At 39.4% G+C, this 19,112-nt stretch overlaps 1 protein-coding gene across 3 annotated transcripts in view; it reads left to right on the top strand.

The window, feature by feature from the left end:
- sorl1 (sortilin-related receptor, L(DLR class) A repeats containing) overlaps positions 1–19,112 on the top strand; it is a 101,616-nt gene that overhangs the window by 75,688 nt on the left and 6,816 nt on the right. For all 3 annotated transcript variants that reach the window (XM_040130649.1, XM_040130651.1, XM_040130650.1), the window contains exons 21-43: positions 72–210; positions 486–659; positions 790–903; positions 1,018–1,140; positions 2,427–2,546; positions 2,859–2,984; positions 5,440–5,550; positions 6,075–6,206; positions 7,063–7,194; positions 7,411–7,545; positions 7,668–7,820; positions 8,360–8,536; positions 9,963–10,091; positions 10,403–10,529; positions 10,649–10,818; positions 11,780–11,892; positions 12,504–12,608; positions 12,769–12,835; positions 13,903–13,985; positions 14,092–14,182; positions 14,322–14,512; positions 15,818–15,937; positions 17,372–17,536. In XM_040130649.1, coding sequence (XP_039986583.1) covers positions 72–210; positions 486–659; positions 790–903; positions 1,018–1,140; positions 2,427–2,546; positions 2,859–2,984; positions 5,440–5,550; positions 6,075–6,206; positions 7,063–7,194; positions 7,411–7,545; positions 7,668–7,820; positions 8,360–8,536; positions 9,963–10,091; positions 10,403–10,529; positions 10,649–10,818; positions 11,780–11,892; positions 12,504–12,608; positions 12,769–12,835; positions 13,903–13,985; positions 14,092–14,182; positions 14,322–14,512; positions 15,818–15,937; positions 17,372–17,536 — 2,997 coding nt within the window. The remainder of the gene's footprint in view (positions 1–71; positions 211–485; positions 660–789; positions 904–1,017; positions 1,141–2,426; positions 2,547–2,858; positions 2,985–5,439; positions 5,551–6,074; positions 6,207–7,062; positions 7,195–7,410; positions 7,546–7,667; positions 7,821–8,359; positions 8,537–9,962; positions 10,092–10,402; positions 10,530–10,648; positions 10,819–11,779; positions 11,893–12,503; positions 12,609–12,768; positions 12,836–13,902; positions 13,986–14,091; positions 14,183–14,321; positions 14,513–15,817; positions 15,938–17,371; positions 17,537–19,112) is intronic.

Genomic DNA, 19,112 nt, shown 5'->3' with positions numbered 1-19,112 from the left:
TATAATGAAACAAACAGCTGTTTATTAGTGAATAGCTTCAGATGCTTCTCCCTGCTGAATGTTCTTTTCAGAATGACCTGTACTGGGACGACTGGTCCAGAATGGGGATCTTCAAAGCTCCAAAAGCTGGTTCCCAGAACAACGAACTGATTGTTGGCAGACTAACTGGAGTCATGGACCTCAAGATCTTCTATAAAGGAAAGAATCGAGGTAAGGAATTGTAGGAGTGGAATCCTAGCCAAAAAGCTTGAAAGCTTAGCGGGAATAATAGGAATCAAATTAGTGAAATTTTATTGCAAGTTACGGGCCAATTTCAGATTTCAGACACAAATTTATAAACAAACACTATACACTCTCTTAATTAAGGCAAATAGTATATATATATATATATATATTAAAGGTAAAATTACCTGTCAGGATTACTGTTTAGACAGTATAAAAACGCTGTATTAGTGCACAAACTGTCTTGAATGCTTTTTCACCAGGCCATAATGCCTGTGCCGACCAGCCCTGCAGCCTACTGTGTCTGCCTCAGCCCGGCCATCAACACACCTGTGTCTGCCCAGATGGAACTCCAATTGTAACCATGCCCAACGGTGAGCTGCAGTGCCAGTGTCCCACTAGCTACCGGCTCCAAAACAACACCTGCGTCAAGACTGGTGAGACAAAAAGCACATACTGGAGGATCAAGATGATCATGTGCTGTGAGATATATGATCTTGTCTCCATTGGAAGGGGACAAGCTGATTAATTAGTGGTTGCATGTGATCCTTCTTTTCCTCCAATCAGAGCACAGCTGTTTGCCCAACCAGTACCGGTGCACCAATGGCCGCTGCATCAGTAGCATCTGGAAGTGTGACAGCGACAATGACTGTGGAGACATGAGTGATGAACAGGAGTGTCGTAAGTATTAAGCAAAATCACACTTCTCACCGTGTAGATAAATCAAAAAGCTGTTTCTGTTGGGGAAAAAAAACTAACTATATTTATTTGTCTTTGTGTCCTATCCACTTTTAGCCACTACAACCTGTGACCCGTCCAACCAGTTTCGCTGCGTGGCCTCAGGTTCCTGCATCCCCCTTGCCTTCAAATGTGACCATGAAGACGACTGTGGAGACAACAGTGATGAAGAGCACTGTGGTAAGACCTGGTGCTGGTTGTTTACTCTCTCTGGCACTGTCAATACCCTCAGCTAATATGCGTTGGAGGTGTTGTGATACTGTTAGTATTAATCTTATATAGTAATAATATATAAAATTAAAACAGTGACAAGTATACAGTTTGTTCACAGTGATGCTTTGTTTTGTACAGATGTTAATAAGCAGAAAAATGATGAGGGAGATTATTAAAAACATAATTTGAAAAATATTACATTTCATAAAATAGCCAGAGAATCAACTGAGTAAAAAAATGAAAACATTATATACGTTTTTGTTTTTTTTGTTTTGTTTTTTTTACATCAAGAAAGTGTATTAAAATATAAAAATGTATAACAAGGTTTAAGAAATGATGTGTAAGCTTGAAAAGTCAAATCTTGATTCTAGTAAAAACAGATGACCTGTAAAGGGAGGCTAAACCTTTTCTGTTAAGATTTCTATATTTGACTGTGTACACAATGCTTTAGCAGCTTTCTCGATAAACTGTATATGTCTGCTGCAAGGCTTTCTGAGTGACTCCAAAATCAAAGAATTGTAGTGCAGTTACTGTCAGATACAATAATTCTCCTAAAAGCTGGGAGTACTCCAATTTAGCACCTAATTCACTTTTAGACATGACGAGAGGCAGGCTGTCAAGACAGTTAGAGTTCAGTAAAGTTTAAAGGTGGCATAGCTGAGTGTTAAAGTGATTTATAGTGTTTTTCTACTGCCACTTTAAATGAGTTTCTAATAGAAAAAGGCTTATTGTAGGTATATTTATACAAAGAATGTATTTTGAGAGAATAAGACTAGGCCAAGAATAGAGCCCTGTGGAACCCCACAGGTCATGTCTAGTTTACCAAATTCATATTTTGTTCTCATTATATGTATGTTGTAAAATGTGTTAAAAACATGAGCAATAACAGTATATAGTACACTAGAATACCACCTCATGTCATTTAAAATATATTTAAGAATGTGCTGAAATATTGTATTGCAAACTTTTAAAGTGTTCATGGTACAAGATTCTTAAAGATCATCATATGGATATTATCTGTGGTTTCTTGACCTATTTCTGTCTGACATCCTCTTATACTCAATAAATGCAGTATTTACTCCTGTATGTCTAGATTTAATTCGGTCGCCTAAGAGATTTTTTTGGCCATCTAAGCCAAATTGATCCTTATAAATTAGGTTATAAAATTTGGTTTTACTTTTTTTGCACACAGGTCAACACTGGAATTGCATTATTTTCTCAAGCACTAACTATATTGTTGGTACATTTATCAGAGTCTCACCAGTGTGGCCCTGGGGAGTTCACATGTGCACGCGGCGTTTGTATCCGTGAGGCGTGGAGGTGTGATGGAGACAATGACTGCAGAGACTGGTCAGACGAGGCCAACTGCACAGGTTACTGACTACATCATACATCTTTAAAAAAAACACTTTGAAATACAATAACATGATGTGTTCCACTGGTAGTGTAACCTTATACAGTAAGTCATGAGAGAACCCCTTAACAGTCACAGTTATCACATGTACTTACGTAGATAACATCCACTGATTGTATATCATTTACAGTGGTAAAGATTTACAGCATATTTCATCATGCAAAGACTTCACAATCAAAGCAATGCTATTTGCGTCTTAAACGAAAAGAGTTAAACACTGTTATCTTTATCATGACCTCTAACCTATTAATCTGCCTGTGTTTGTCCCTAGTGGGCCACCATACATGTGAGGCCAGTAGCTTCCAGTGTCACACAGGTCACTGTATACCACAGCGCTGGATGTGTGACGGTGATGACGACTGTCAGGATGACTCAGATGAAGACCCTCGATACTGTGGTAAATCAGCAACACACACAAGTTCACACACCAGTACTGTATTCAACACAGTCATTCTGTCAATCCTAAACTCACATCATTTAGAATAACCTAACCAGTGAGACAACTGGAAATATGATCCTAGTGAAATTGCTAAATTATCTGGTTTACAGTCATCTTATTCAGATATGAATGCATGGTAGTATCTTTCATTGTTTTCACACAATACATGTACAAAGATGGTAATTTTAGAAATGTTCTGGCTTAAAGAAAATAAAAAAGAATCGGTCTGTCTGATCAAAGAAGACATTAACCCTAACCAAAAAATATGCAAACACTATGCAGCCATAGATTAGACTGACAGTAGTATGGGTTGTTGGTCATAATTAGGCTTATTATTCTTGGACCTTAAAGCTGGATTTCTATTTGATGCAAGGGGTTAACAGGAGTCCTGCCATAGGAACCTACGGTGTAGATTTTATAGCTGAGCGTCAGATTTAACCAAGTGATACCACCTCCGCAACGCTAGATGCACGTGTTGCATGTCATTACACTTTATATTCCCCACAGGACCTGTGTTTACATTTATCTTTACGATACAGAGCAATAGTGAGCTACAGACACAGATTTATAGAAGTGGAGTTAATTCCAGGTAACTTAAAACATTATTTCACTTTGTGTCCTTACTGAACAGGAGACTGCTAGCATACAATCTCTGTGTTTACATTCATTCACTCATACAGAGCGGCAGGCAGGGTGAACAGGTCTGCAGTGTAATCACTGTATTGCTACTAACTCAACAATCTCCACCGGCCTCAGAAATAACCCTTAACGCTGAAGCATAAATGGGCCTTTACAGTTTTGTTTGTATGGTATCTATATATATATATATATATATATATATATATATATATATATATATATATATATATATATATATATATATATGTATATATATATATATGTATATATATATATATGTATATATGTATATATATATATATATATGTGTGTATATATATATATATATATATATATATATATATATATATATATATATATATATATATATATGTATATATGTATATATATATGTATATATGTATATATATATATATATGTATATATGTATATATATATGTATATATGTATATATGTATATATATATGTATATATGTATATATATATATATATATATATATATATATATATATATATATATGTATATATATATATATATATATATATATATGTATATATATATGTATATATATATGTATATATATATATATATATATATATATGTATATGTGTGTGTGTGTGTGTGTATATATATATATATATATATATATATATATATATGTGTGTGTGTGTGTATATATAAGGATGGTAGTTTTTTTTTTTTTTTGGAAAAATTAGCTAACGATGTAATATTCGAATAAATGCTGTAGAAGTTGTTCGACTTCAGAGTTGAAAAAAACTAAATTAGAAGAGAGCGTTGGTGAGTTTTGAGTTACAATGACCCTAAGTACCTGTACTGCTGCAGTTGTAGTTTCTTCATTCAAGCTGTAGTTTTTTTTCCTCTGCCCACAAAGTAATAGTTGTTTAACTTTAAAATCATGAAGGTTTCAGTTTCTTATAGCAACTGCTGTAGTGGATGGCAATTTGTCTCAGAATATGGAGAATAACCCCCAGGAACCCGCTTAATTTGTACATAATGAATGATGAAAATAATGCTGAATGAGAAATTGCGTTTTCTGAAGCTAGTGGCCACAGGCTAGGTGGGACGTGTTGTCATGACTTCAGCTCTCTCTTACTGATTTGAATGTCCAGAAATAAACTGAAGAATGAGTTGAGTTTATTGGACGTTGGCTGCAGGGAATTTTTGTCTTGTTTTGAATCCAGATTGTTCATTCAAAGGAGCTTTTTAGATGCAGGTTTTTGTTGGAAAAGTTCTGCTCCCTTGCCTCTGACCCATGCATTAGTATGACTTGATCATCAAGCAACCAATGGTCACTTCCTGCTGTATATAAAATCACTCATTTGGGGTGTAAGGTACACCTAGCTATAACTAATGCCGTCTAATCCAACAGTCCTGCAATAAATCCTCCCTTCATGAAGACTTGAATGCTCAGTATTTATTGAAGTTATTTAGAGAGGTGTTGATTCAACTGTATATTCATTTTGCCTTCAAAATAACCATTAAGCTGAATCAACACCTCTCTTAAACAGTTTCAACACCAATTGCACATTTCACATAACCTTCCCGAAGGGAGGATTTATTGTAGGACTGCTTTAGCTAGGTGTATTGTCCTGAACTTTTAAGGTCTGCTCAAACTTTAAGGACATTAACTGTCTAACATAGACCCAAATATACAATAACAATAGCTATTGTAGCAGTCAGAAACAGCTACATGAAACCAGTGGTTCTTTGTTAGCAGTAATATTTTATTTATATTGCTCTGTGTGTTTCCAGAGGGAACTCGTTGTAAAGGCTTCCTCTGCTCCAATGACACCTGCCTTCCAGCCACCGTCCACTGCAACGGCATCCGGGAGTGTCCAGACGGCGCTGATGAGCACAACTGTGGTGAGTGATCCCATTTGTTTAGCGCAGAGGCACACACCCCTGGGGAGGGAGGGACGTGAGGCTCCAGGCGTTTGTGTCAAAAATTATATTGAGTCGTAACTCAGTCAAATCTAAACACACAGAAAGGATACACATAGATTTAGATTCAGTCTGACTAACACTTTATGTCTGTACATCCATGGGTATAAAGCAAACAGGAACTGCTTAGAGCTATTTAGCAGACATTTAATACAGGCAATATGGGGTGCGTAGTTGTCTCAGTTTGTCGGGGGGGGTTCAGTGTCAGACCATGAAAACTCCTGTTTTAGCAGCATACACAATAAATATAAGATTTAGATCAAATGTGTAGCAGTAAATATGAGGTTGGGGGTTGAAAGCTCATATCTAAGTTAATTATGTTAAGCCCAGAAATCAACTTTCAGTCTCTGTCCAGCAGGTTAGCTAAAAAATAAATTCAAGCATTATTTCGAGTGCAGTCTGTTGATGAGTCACTTTGACTCTTGGTTTGTTTCTTTCACCCACAGACCCCCTGTGCACTCGCTACATGGAGTTTGTATGTAAGAACCGAGCCCAGTGTCTGTTTCAGTCCCTGGTTTGTGATGGGATCAAACACTGTGAAGACGGATCTGATGAGGACGCCGAGTATGCAGGATGTGGTGAGGAACACTCACATGCCTGTACTGTATTGAGAAAAAAGTAGGTCTGGACACAGGCACAACATGTATTGACTTTCCCGAGGCCTTAAACTTTTGATTTGAGGGAATTTGATTAATACGTTTTTGGGGAAAAGGGGCCTTAGGCATATACTGTAAATGCATAGTGCTATGATTCATTACCATAAATGAGGGACAGGATCCAAATCTGCAGTTCCTCGAAATCCAGACTGCACCTGTGTTGGTTCAAACTATTAATCAACCAGTAATGATGTTTTTCAGATAAGACCAGCACTGACACAAAACACGGTTAAAAAGAAATGCAGGTGTTTTTATACTGGACAATCACAGAGCGTGATGGTTTGAATCTGTTTACAAATCAACTATCTGTAACAGCTGCTCTGACTGTCACTTGTTTTCTTGGGTGCAGAACTACTTCTATGGTGCCAGTTTGTCTGAACATGTTTCTCTCTCAGTTCATTAACTTCTCTACTAAACCTAATCTTACGAAAACCTAAATTAGACATCAAATCATGTGGTTTATAACCTGTGTTTATGAGAAGTGGAGGGGAAAAGAAGAAGATATTGTAAATTAGGATTTTTTGCCCTAAAATTCCAATATAGCTCTCATTTTTGTGCTTTTCATACAATGAATAGAAAATGGAATTATTTTGCCAATATTTGATACTTTGCAAATTGGCATTACTGTGGGCCACAACTGTCTTTTTTTCATATTTTTCATTCATCATAACCCCACCGTGTTATATTAATATTTATCATATTTGTTATCAGTAATTTTGTCACCTACAGATAATGAAATTAAGAGAATGACCTAATGTGCTTGTGTGTTTTCTATCAGCCACACCGTCTGAATTTGGCAAAGTGTGTGATGCCTACACCTTCCAGTGTGGCAACGGAGTGTGCGTGAGCCTGGAGTGGAAGTGTGACGGCATGGACGACTGCGGGGATTACTCTGATGAAGCCAACTGTGGTGAGGAGGGAGAGTTTATGCGCAAACATTCTGATCACACCCAGTACTCAAGTGTTTATTATTAAACTGTGTTGGAGGAATGCACTGTATACATGCATTGAATAAATAATGGATAAAGTACATCATTTGGTTCTGCTGGTTTTTCAGAAAAGTGAGTGAGTACAGTTATGTTGAAGAGGCAGTATCTGATGCTAACTTTTTCTCTGTGTGTTGCAGCTGCTCCCACTGAGGTTCCCGGCTGCTCTAGGTATTTCCAGTATGAGTGCAGGAATGGACGCTGTATTCCCACGTGGTGGAAGTGTGACGGGGAGAACGACTGTGGGGACTGGTCTGACGAGGCCCAGTGTACAGGTACACAATTAGTCTGTATCAAGGCTACTTCACCGTTAATAGAAACAGATGTACCTTGTTAATATTTTTGCTTCTTGAAAACACACATTTCATTCATTTTATTTGAATATCCACCCTTGTAGGTGGTGTTACTCCTCACACTGTGGCCCCTGGTCCCTCTACCTGCGCCCCCAACCGGTTCCACTGTGGCTCTGGAGCCTGTATCATCAATACCTGGGTGTGTGATGGCTACGCTGACTGTCCTGATGGCAGCGATGAGCTGGGATGCCCCACAGGTACCAACTCTGTCTGCTGATCGGTCGAGGTTTTTTGCAAAAGAAGTAGTGTTTCATGTCTTATGTGAATGTTTGCAAGTCATACTTTATTTTTGTTTTAAATGTTTTTATTAGGAACACACAATTATCTACTAACAGGTGTTACCATATAATATATAACATTTTTATACTGAATAACAGAGAGGGAGACATAACGACAAACAAAAGTGTCTCCCTCCCACCTGCACCACGAATTCCAATCCTAAGAGAGGCCTAAAAAAAAAAAGCATCAATATAAATATGATAAAAACATATAGTATGTATATATTATTATCATGAAGTTAGGAAAAGGATAAAAACGCAAAACAAAAAAGAAAAAAAACAGCAACCACAGTATCATGCTTCTGCAACTCATGCTTTTGTGTTTTCTTGAAGAATTAATTTTTTGGGATGTAGATTTTAGCAGTTAGCAATGTATTCTAATTAAACAGAAAAAACGAAACATAAACTAATTCAAATGACAATTCCCACACCTGCACTTTGTGTTTCTCTGACCGCAGTTAATGGCTCTGTGACGCTGGCTCCAGTGCCCACCCAGGCCCCTCCTCCGCCACCCTCCCCTGGCCGTTGCAGTCGGGGTCAGTTCCTGTGTCGCCGACCCCCCCACTGCATCCCCGACTGGCAGCACTGCGATGGACGACCCCACTGCCAGGACGCCTCGGATGAAGCTCACTGCCGTGAGTCTCACCTGTAATACCGCCACAAATACGAGGAAACGAGAGACTGAAAAGAACACGATGTATTGTGGTAAAATGTTTTTGATTTAAGGATGCAGGATGGTTTCAATATTTGGACAATATGTACAGTACATACTGTCAAATGTGAGGGACCTTCTGCCCTCCATAAATGAACCTTACATCATAAATTGGAATCTATCCTACATCCTTAAATTCCCCTGAGGTTAATTTGAGATCTGCTTTTGGCTTTTTTTTGGGCTAAAAAAGACGAAATTATCACAATGTTCATCATAAATGATAAATGAAGCTCAAAACCTGCAGCTGCAACCTAATCTGAGCAGCATATAATGAGAGCAAATATGTTTAGCTGACATACTGTATATATGTATATGTGTGTGTGTGTGTGTGTGTGTGTGTGTGTGTGTGTGTGTGTGTGTGTGTGTGTGTGTGTGTGTGTGTGTCTATATATATATATATATATATGTGTCAGTCAGGAGTTAGCAAACCTGGGGACAGAAAGGGATACATTCTTTTTCTTAGCTAAATCTTAAATAAAGTAAAAAGCTAACTAAATCTACTACTACTTTAGTGCAGCATAAATTAATGTTTGTGTTATGCAAAAACTCTAAGGGTGGACATTTTATTCTGCACATTACAGTGGCAAGAAAAAGTAAGTGAACCCTTTGGAATTATCTGCATTTATGTATAAATTTGTCTTAAAAAATGGTCAGGTCTTCATCTAAGTTATTACGCTATTCACAAGAAGCATCTGCTGAGGTGAGATATGCTTCGCAAAAAAGAAGTCTCAGAAGATTTCTGATGCTTTGGAGGGTTGCAAAGTCATCTCAAAGAGCTTATGTATTCATCAAACAAAAGAAAATCCACACTTTTTGAAGTGTCCCAGTCAGATTACAGACCTTAAGAGAGACGCTGTGGAATGAGCTCAGAGACATTCACACCAGACATCCTGAGAATATGGCGGAGCTGAAGCAGCTCTGCAGGAAGAACGGTCAGAAATTCCTACTAACGATGTGCAGGTCTGATATGCAGCCACTGGAAGAGCTTTTTTGAGCTTATTGCTGCCAAAGGGGGTTCGACCAGTTTTTAAACCCAGGGGTTGACTGCTTTCCACCAGCACTGTGAAGGCTTAATGGGTGGGTTCAATAAAGACAGGAAAGGTTACAACTGTTTGTGTGTTATCAGCTTAAGCACATTTTTTAGTTGGTACTTGTGACTGAGAAGAAGATCAGATCACATTTTATGACGAATTAATGCAGAAAACCAGGTCGTTCCAAAGGTTTCACTTACTTTTTCTTGTAACTCTACAGTGTAGCATTTCAGATGCAGATAATTCAGTATCAACAACATAAAACTGTTCTTGTCCTCTCCATGCCACCCCTTCCTATGTGTTTCATCTGCTGTTCAGCCACCCGTGGGCCTCTGTTCTGTGTGAACGGGACTCGCTGTTCTGATGGTGAAGCCTGCGTGCTGGACAGTGAGAGGTGTGACGGCTTTCTGGACTGCTCCGACCACAGCGACGAGGACAACTGCACCTGTAGGTCCACACTATTTTCACCTCGTGGCCAAGTTTGTTTGAATTACACATGAGCTTGTAGACAGGTCAGATGATGCAGAGGCTTCATGACAGTAGCCTTTAAAAAAAAAAAACATCACACGTGAACCAGTAAAGCTACTTTACATTAAGAACAATGTACTGTAAGTCATGCCAGTCAAGCTCACCACACACTATGGTTTAATAGCAGTGCAGTGTCGCCACCTACTGGTTGTTAGTATGCACTAGGGCTGTATATCACATAAAATTAAGGAGAGCCTATCAAAACTTCTCACTCTCTCTCTCCCACCCAGTGGACAGCCTGGCCTATAAAGTCCAGAACCTCCAGTGGACACCAGACGTTTTGGGTACCATTACTCTGACCTGGTCCCGTCCCAAAAACCTTCCCCTGGACTCCTGCTACTTCATCATCTACTACAGGTGAAATCCTCTCTGCCACCGCTCACCTAGAACTGTGCACCCGCTGAATGTGCTCTCGGCGCAGTGCCGTACGTTGCCCTGATGCCACGATGCCTCTTATCTTGTGTTTTTGTCTTCAGACTAGTGGGCATGCAGCAGTGGACCATCATGGACACTCACAGCAACAAGACCAGCTACAAACTGACCGTGCTTAAACCAGACACCACCTATCATGTAAAGGTGCTCACTCAGTGTCTCAGTAAGCTGCACAAGACCAACGAGGTGATCACAGTCAGGACACCAGAAGGAGGTGAGTATCACATGATCAAAGCACAGGAGGCTGATTTACTCTCATTAGCATTCATTGACCTCTGTGTTTTCACTTAACCTCTATGAAAACAGAGTTTATGGTAAATAGCGGGTTTATTGCTAGTAACTGATGGAGCGATAGTATAACTTGTAAGGAAACTCTACGCCACAATGTGCAATGTCTGCTCAGGTGCACACTTTTAACAGCTGTGCTAGAGGAATTTCAAAATACAGTTTGTGTATATAGTTTGTTTTAAGCAAAATCATTGAGTATTTTCTGCTGCTAACCATCATCTCCAGTTAACTTGCTAGTGTACGTCTGTACCATTTTTAGTTAGTACCAATCACCATTTGTTGAATTATGCTTAACTTCTCTATAACATAAACCTGGTTACTTTAATTTGTTAAGTTCTTTTAACATTTCTTTTCTAAAACCAGGACATTGCTTTCAATTTGTTCCCCTTCTTCTACTGAAATAAACAAACGAGTACCCGTCGTAAGGTGTGCAGGAGTGCAGAAGAAGTCAACAGCTCGAGGAAAAAATAGTTTGATAGTCTTTATAATTTTTTACAGCTTTTATTACCCATATGTCTGCGTTTATGAATACGAAATCTAGCCAATAACATTAAAAAGAGAAGAAATATACAGCTGAAAGCTCTAATTTATGTTATCTTCACAAATGCCAAATTGTCCATAAGCAAAGAGTAAATTGATAGAGTGTATTGTTAAAAAAAAAGTGGTAAACTGAGCAGACATTCAATGACTATTGATTATTGTATTGATGTTACACTTCCGGTTACAGATGTACTAGTGGGGTCAGCACTGTAAGCTACTTACACACAACACACAATTCGTTAACTGCGGTCGCTGACAGGGAAAAAGACATATCAAACCATCAAATGTACCTCCTCCAGTGGATAGATAACGCATGATGAACGTGTGGATATCTGTGTGTGCCGCAGTGCCTGACCCTCCCAGGAACCTGCAGCTTTCTTGTGATAACGGTGAGGATGGGACGGTGGAGGTCTCCTGGAGTCCTCCCGACAAAGGACACGGCCTCATCAGGGAATACATTGTAAGTCTTTTTTCTCTGCATAAAACAGCCTCACATGTCAGTTTTTATGCAGTATAGTTACTAAGACTAATGAGATTATCAGCAAGACTGATGATGCTGACCCGCCAACCTCTAGCACCGTATTCCTCATTATTTGTGAAAAACTATTTGAATTTTATTCGTTTGGTTTTTCTCTGGTAAAAGTCATCATGATCTCACTTGTTTAATTTTCACAGTGATTAATAGGTAGGAGGTAATATTACACCCAGCTTCTCTGTCACACTCTTAGGGCCCTATCTTACTTCGCTTCGCGCATGAGCAGTTCCGTTTCTGTTTAAACTAGCAAAAGTTGACTCGGACACATTCTAAATGCACTTGCTCCATGCGCTTAGATTGTTAAATAGACAGACGACAGATTTATGGATTATACATTTTCTGTCAGGGTTTTACTGCCTTTGCCTTAATATGCCCTAAACTACCGTAAGTTTCTGTGTGTGTGTGTGTGTGTGTGTGTGTGTGTGTGTGTGTGTGTGTGTGTGTGTGTGTGTGTGTGTGTGTGTGTGTGTGTGTGTGTGTGTGTGTGTGTGTGTGTGTGTGTGTGTGTGTGTGTGTGTGTGTGTGTTCCATAAAAGGTTGAATACAGTGAGCGTGGAGGTCTTGATTGGACATCACAGAGATGCACCACAACAAATATTGAGGTTAAGGAGCTGCAGCCAGAGACTCTGTACAGGTTCAGGGTAAGTCTCACACACGCTCACACACACAGGAACTGCTCCTTTTACCATTTCACCCTGGCAAAATGGTGAAATGAATGGGGATTTCAACAATCACCACAGTGGTGATATTATCATGTAAAGTATGTAGAAATGCTGATGTGGCTGAGATGATGTTTCTCAGGTGGCAGCAGTGACTAGTCGAGGTGTGGGGAACTGGACGGAGGTTAAATCCATCACTCCTAAGAAAGGTAAGATGGTCTTCCCCACAGTGTCACACACCAGTTTGAATAGCTTTCCAGCACTGTCACCAACTGGTGTTAAAAAGTTAGTTTAGGTTGTGCAGGTGTGCTGTGCTTGGAACTGTACCAGTGTTTACACCGTAACTTCACCTGTGATAATGTCAATGCTGACAAATGGCATTGTGTGGATCTCTTGTCCCTGTCTATTCAATGTGGTGGTTCAATCACAAAGCATTTCCTCCATGGAGTGCAGATGTTTCTGTTTTGAAAATTGATTTGTCCCAGTCATCAGAAATAGCCAAACCACACCACTTGAAAACCACTTGCAGCTTCCGTGGGCAAACCGCCGACCACATATTTTCACTCAGTTCCAAGCAGAATTAAAATGTTCAGATGAAACTGCCAAACTAAATGAATGACTACAGCACATGATACAGTTATTTAAAGTACTTTAAAACCTTAGTAAATAAATTTTTAAGATTAGGTTCTCACTTGCAGGGAGTTGCCCTTTATGAATTCTCAAAATAAAGCTGGTGATTAATGGCCAGGGGAAAAGGTGGGAGAAAGCAAAAATGACCAGTTGCTGTTGAATTCAACATAATGTGCATTTTCACTGCATTGATCTATCAGTAAAACGCCACAGTGATGTTGAGTGATATCATTGTCATCACTTGGTGAAACTTAAATTAAGTTATATTCTGTTTTCACTCAGTGATTCACTGATTCAGATTGTAATTTGACCATTTTTTTACAGTTAATTAAACTCAGCATGTCCTCCAGACACACACACACAAAAAAAAATCTAAAGTTGATTTAAAATTTGGAAGGCTTTTAATTTGAAACACTTGGAGGAAGCGCTTGAGTTTGCATTGGCAGCAAAATTAAATTAAATTAAAAATGTTTAGAAAAAATGAAGCTGTCATCAATTAGACTCCAGCCTTCAAAATACAACCACATTGCGCTGAAAATATTTCCTTGTCAGCCATCTGAAATAAAAAACAATAATAGTAGTCATAAGAAAAAGTGATGAAAATAAACAGTTGAATGCCATTTTGTCCTGCTGTTCTCTGTTGCAGCTCTGCCTCCTCCCTCTGTGATTGCCGACAGCATCACCACTGACTCCATGAGTCTTTCATTCAGCCTAAACTCCCAGTACGATGTAAGGGTCTCTCTTTAAAACACCTCTTAAGTTTGCTAGCTAATAAGACTGCGTTCTGTCTGTATCTGTATAAAGAGAACCGATGGGTCTCCCGTGTTTCTTTAAGGTGAAACAGTACATCGTGATTCTGTCCTGGCAGTTTGACAAACACGTCAAGGAGAGCAAGAACTACACAGTCAGAGAGGGGATTCTCAAAGGTACTGTTTGCTGGCGATGTGTCTTTGTCAAGGTGTTTTTGCTCTCTCTGTATTTCCGGGGATACAGTCATTTATCATCTGAAACTACCACAGGTCTTCACATCAGTCCACTTATTCAATGTGTGCTGTCTGTTTCCAGCTACAAACCTGACAGCAGGAACAGTGTATGAGGTGGCTGTATGGGTTCACACCAGTATAGGAGACAGTCCCACTGCCCTCTCCCATCATCAGACTACCGGCACGCAGCCAGAAAGACCCGTCCTCAAGGCCAGGGCCCTCAACCAGACAGCTGTGGACTGCAGTTGGACCATCAGAGGACCCCCTGCACAGGTACAACACGCACCAGAGATACACACTACAGATCTCAAACCATGTGAGTGACTCCTGGGTGACCCAATGCCTTTCCATCATTTAGCTCATTAGAGAAATACATCAGTTACATAAAGCTGCATTGAACCTTTCAAAGAAGACTGTGGAAGACTTAAAATGCCTTAATAAAAACAAATTTAAAAAAAATAAAAGTGAAATACAATACACTACAATACAATACTTTTTATGTAAGCGTTTACTGGGTCATAATGAAAGGACAAACATCTGTTAAAAGTATTTTGCTTTTTGTCTATAACTGAATTATTGGATTATTTTGAGGTCCATCAGCACTGAAATGCAATATATGTTTTCTGTGCTGTGATTCGATTTAATTGAGGAAGTCCACTGATTTTACACATCACAGTTTGTTTACAGGTCTTCGGGGCTACTACTGCATATGTTTAAAAAAAAAAAAAAAAAAAAGTTGTGTAGTTGTACCTAATAAACAAAGTTATGGATTCAGTCATTTAATGATGATATCAACAGATTTCCAAAACAATGTTAGAAGGTCAAAAGACCAAAATATATGCATATAAAACTACCTCTTTCTTACAACACTAACATAAAAATGACATTTCATCATTCATCTTCCTTTGCAGCATCTTAAAAACAACGAACATTTATGAACTTTGAGACAGAATTTTGTTCTTCACATTATGCTTTAAAATTTTACACTCAATCCCTCAAAAAGGCATACACACACACACACACATACTTTCTCTCTCTTCCAGAGTCCTAGTGTTCTACTGCATTCTATGTGGTTCCCAACCTGTGGGTCAGGAAACCGAGAGGGGTCCAAGATGATTGACGGAATAGGAAAGGATGATTAAAAAAAAGAAAATCTACCAGTACACCAGTATATCTTATACTGGTGTATATTTTATTTTGTGAAAAATGAATAGTTTTACCTTTTCAGGCATCTAAGAATTATTCAAATGAAACAATCTGTAACAATTTTTGGCTTAACTGCTCACCACTTATATCTGCCCTCTTGTATGGGGCTGCAAGTAGATGTTGCTTTATTTTAAGAGGTCATGAGCCTTTTAAAACGATCGGGGACCAGTGCTCTATATCACTGTGCTTCAGTGCTTCCACACACAGTAGAAACTTTAGATTCTCACAAAGGGATCATATGTGCCATCTCTGTAATAGAGCCTTTGATGTAGTTTTATAAAGGACCACACACACTCACCAAAGAACCTTTTACTGAATCACTTTACTGAGTAGACACGTTGACTTTGTTTTATTTGTGGTGTTTGTGTGTAGACATATGGTGTGTTTTACGCCACCTCCTTCCTGGATCTGTACCGGAGACCTCGCATGGTCCGCACGACTTCTCTCAGCCTCACAGTCACAGTGGACAGTGATGAACAGTATCTCTTCCTGGTGAGTCTTTTTAGATCCTGCCGTCTTCCTCTAAAGTGTTTATAGAGACGATTTCACTCCACTTAAACACCTGATATATGAAACAAAGCACCTCTACTTTTGTATTTAACTGACGTTTTTATTCTCAGTTTTGTGCAGTAAAGCTCAGATCAATCCAGTGTTAATTCAGGAGTGATGTCCAGGCAGATGTCTGAACTCCCACAAATCTCAAGTAAAATCAGTCACATCTTTCAGTCAATCCCAAACTGTTTTCACGCTGAAAAGTTTGTGCTGGCATTAAGCCAGATTCGTTCCCACAATGTGAAACACTGAGGAAACACATCTGGTTAAAGATAATTTCGGGGGGGGCTAAATTACCCACAATCTTTCCACCTAATTAAGAAAAAAATCCGAGCAGAAGTGGTAAATTATTCAGTGTAAAGTCTGACAAATGCAGGTGCAAATGGGAACCGTGGTCTGCTCCACAGTTGTTGTCAGGTGTGAGAGTAACAGTGAACAGTTGATCAAGACTAAACTAGTGGAGAAAAGATTTAAATTCATGAACTTTAGTGTGCTTAACTACGAGTACTGTCTTAAAACATATTTTGAATAATAGCCGGGGTTTAAAACAGTATCAAATCAGAATATTCCACATTTTCTCAGAGACAGCAGTTCTTGTCTATAACACACTGTAAAAATGATCATACTAAGAACTGATAAACAGTGGATTGAACACAGTGATGCAATGCATTAGGGTATTAATATTATCCGTTAAATAGTGATGTTAATCAGTTAATTATCGATTAGACTGATATTTATTTTAAATGTGCCCTCTGGATCCTAATTTAAGAATGAAGTTCACTGATACATGTGTATTACAAGCAAAGTTACCATACACTTTGTGTCTATATGAAAACATCTCAAAAACATTCCACAATTATCTAAGATACTTTTCATGCATGAAAAACTGGGCCTTGCTTAAATAAAGTGTAATAGTACACCTTGCAAGAAGTGAAAGATAAGCTTTTTTAAATTACATAATTTTTTTGATAATCATTTTTTTCTGGTTATATTTGTGTCCGTGGATGTTAATGTGTAAATGTGTATATACATTTTATTGTTTATGGGTTGAATGAGAGGGCATCATGGGATACGCCATTAAATCCCAGCATGATAGTAAAAAACGTTTTCAGTTGGAGTCGGTTTGTGCTTTCCATACATGTAGGCGTCCACTGAAGTATCGACTAATTAGATAATATACAGGTAATAATATCTAGATGATATATATGTAATTATAGTTAACATGTGGGTAAACGCATTTTGGGAGTGGAAGTCACTGAATAGATGATTGAGCTCGATTTTATTAACAAACTGATATTTTGTGTCACGTTTTATTTTCCGTGCCTCAGTACCCATCATTGGACCAGAGCCATGATTTTTGTTGTTTGTCTTCAGGTGCGTGCGGTCTCTCCCTTCCTGGGTCCTCCCTCTGACTACACTGTGGTGAAAATGATTCCCAATGCGAGGCTGCCGCCAAGGAACCTCCACCGTGTGCGAGTGGACAAAACGCAGGCCACGCTGAAATGGCAGCCGCCTTATGACGCCCCAAACACACCTCTGGTACAACACTGTCTCATGTTACTGTGATGATAAAATACATTGGGATAAGCATCAGAAACATAATTAGGAGGGTATCATGATACCTGCTAGAGTTAAAGCGATATTAGAAAAAACAACTGAATGATCAGATCCTTTCCGCTTCAGAATCAGTTATACATATGCTGATATTCACACCTGTACCGACAGCTGCCTTTAATCCAGCAGCAGGATTTTTCATGGGAAACCTATCAGGTCTTAAATGTAACAGACTTGAACCTGTTTATTGGCAGATGTGTTTACTCCTCCAGAAGCAATTGTGTATTTTCACTGTGTATGTTTTCATCTTTTAAGTTATTTCACTATACATTGCACAAACTGTGCCCTCCACGGTGACTGAAGGTTTAAGTACTGCCCTGTACTTGCTCCGATTTTGAGGAGGTGATGGGGGATGACAAGGCCTGTAGCCTGCCATTTCCCTGATGGTCTGGATTCCTACTTGCTCTGAGGTTGAGAAGGTGACAAATGCAGGGCAAAACGTGTCATCAGGGTTGTCAAGTGGGCTCTTGCTCTCATTAACGTTTCACTGATTGAGCCCACCACGGGTCCCGCAGGATGAATTCTGGCATCCCAGAACCACCCCCCAAGCGCTTGTTCAGCCATTTGTCCAGCTGGTCTCCTTTGTAAGACCATCTTGGGTTGTTTCTCTTCAGCCATAACCACTCTCTACTCTGCTCAATAGCCTTACAGTGGATGTTGCCTTGAAACCCTGACATCGAACCTCCACTGGCCAGAACCTCTTTGCTCTCCTGCCCCTGTGCTCTACTTCAGCTGCAAGCTTGGCATCAGTTTCTTCTTATCGAAGGCTTCATCCACAGCATCCTGACTGTAGACAGTGTACAAACAATTGGACCCCAGCAACAGACCAGATCTTATCTCAAGTTGGTGTTGGCTATTTCCAGCTGTCTGACTCTGGTCCTTGAAGGAGTCTTCCTCTATATGCTCTCCTTCCCGGTTGGTTGTTATGGGCGGCAAGGCACTAATGGCTGTTCTCTTGGTTTCAAGGGTCACTGCCAGGCACTTGAGCATTATGTTATGTCTCCGTGTGTACTGCCCTTGGGAGAAACTAACTTTACGCCCCGTGAATGTGCTTTGGCGTGGCTGGTGCTAGGCACAGGGGCAAGACGGATCTGCACCAAGCCACTGGTTGAGATTGGTTTTAGGGGTAGGAGGAAGGAGATCATAGGTTGTACAAATGTGGAAACTTAACCTGGTCTCCAGCTTCCACAAGTCCTTCTGATCCTCCGTTTTTCCACATTCCATCTCATCCCTTGGCCGTTTAGCTTGCGACACAGTTTTGGCGCACTTTACCAGCTCCTACTGTCAGCCAACTTCCGCCCCTCTGAAGATGTCTTGTTCCAGCAAGGTCGTTGTCCACCAAGCCCCAGTCCTCCTCTTCCCTGCTGTACAACAATACATGTAATTCATATCTCACCAATATATGATCTAATCATTTGCCGGACTGGATAGACTTCACAACACTCTAAAATCTCAATCTGTTCTAATTGTCTCGGTGTACTTGAGTTCTATCCAAAATCTA

The sequence above is a fragment of the Xiphias gladius genome, chromosome 7, assembly GCF_016859285.1.
Source record: "Xiphias gladius isolate SHS-SW01 ecotype Sanya breed wild chromosome 7, ASM1685928v1, whole genome shotgun sequence".
In the NCBI taxonomy this organism is placed as follows: Eukaryota; Metazoa; Chordata; class Actinopteri; order Istiophoriformes; family Xiphiidae; genus Xiphias; species Xiphias gladius.
This window is presented reverse-complemented; position numbering and strand designations above follow the sequence as displayed.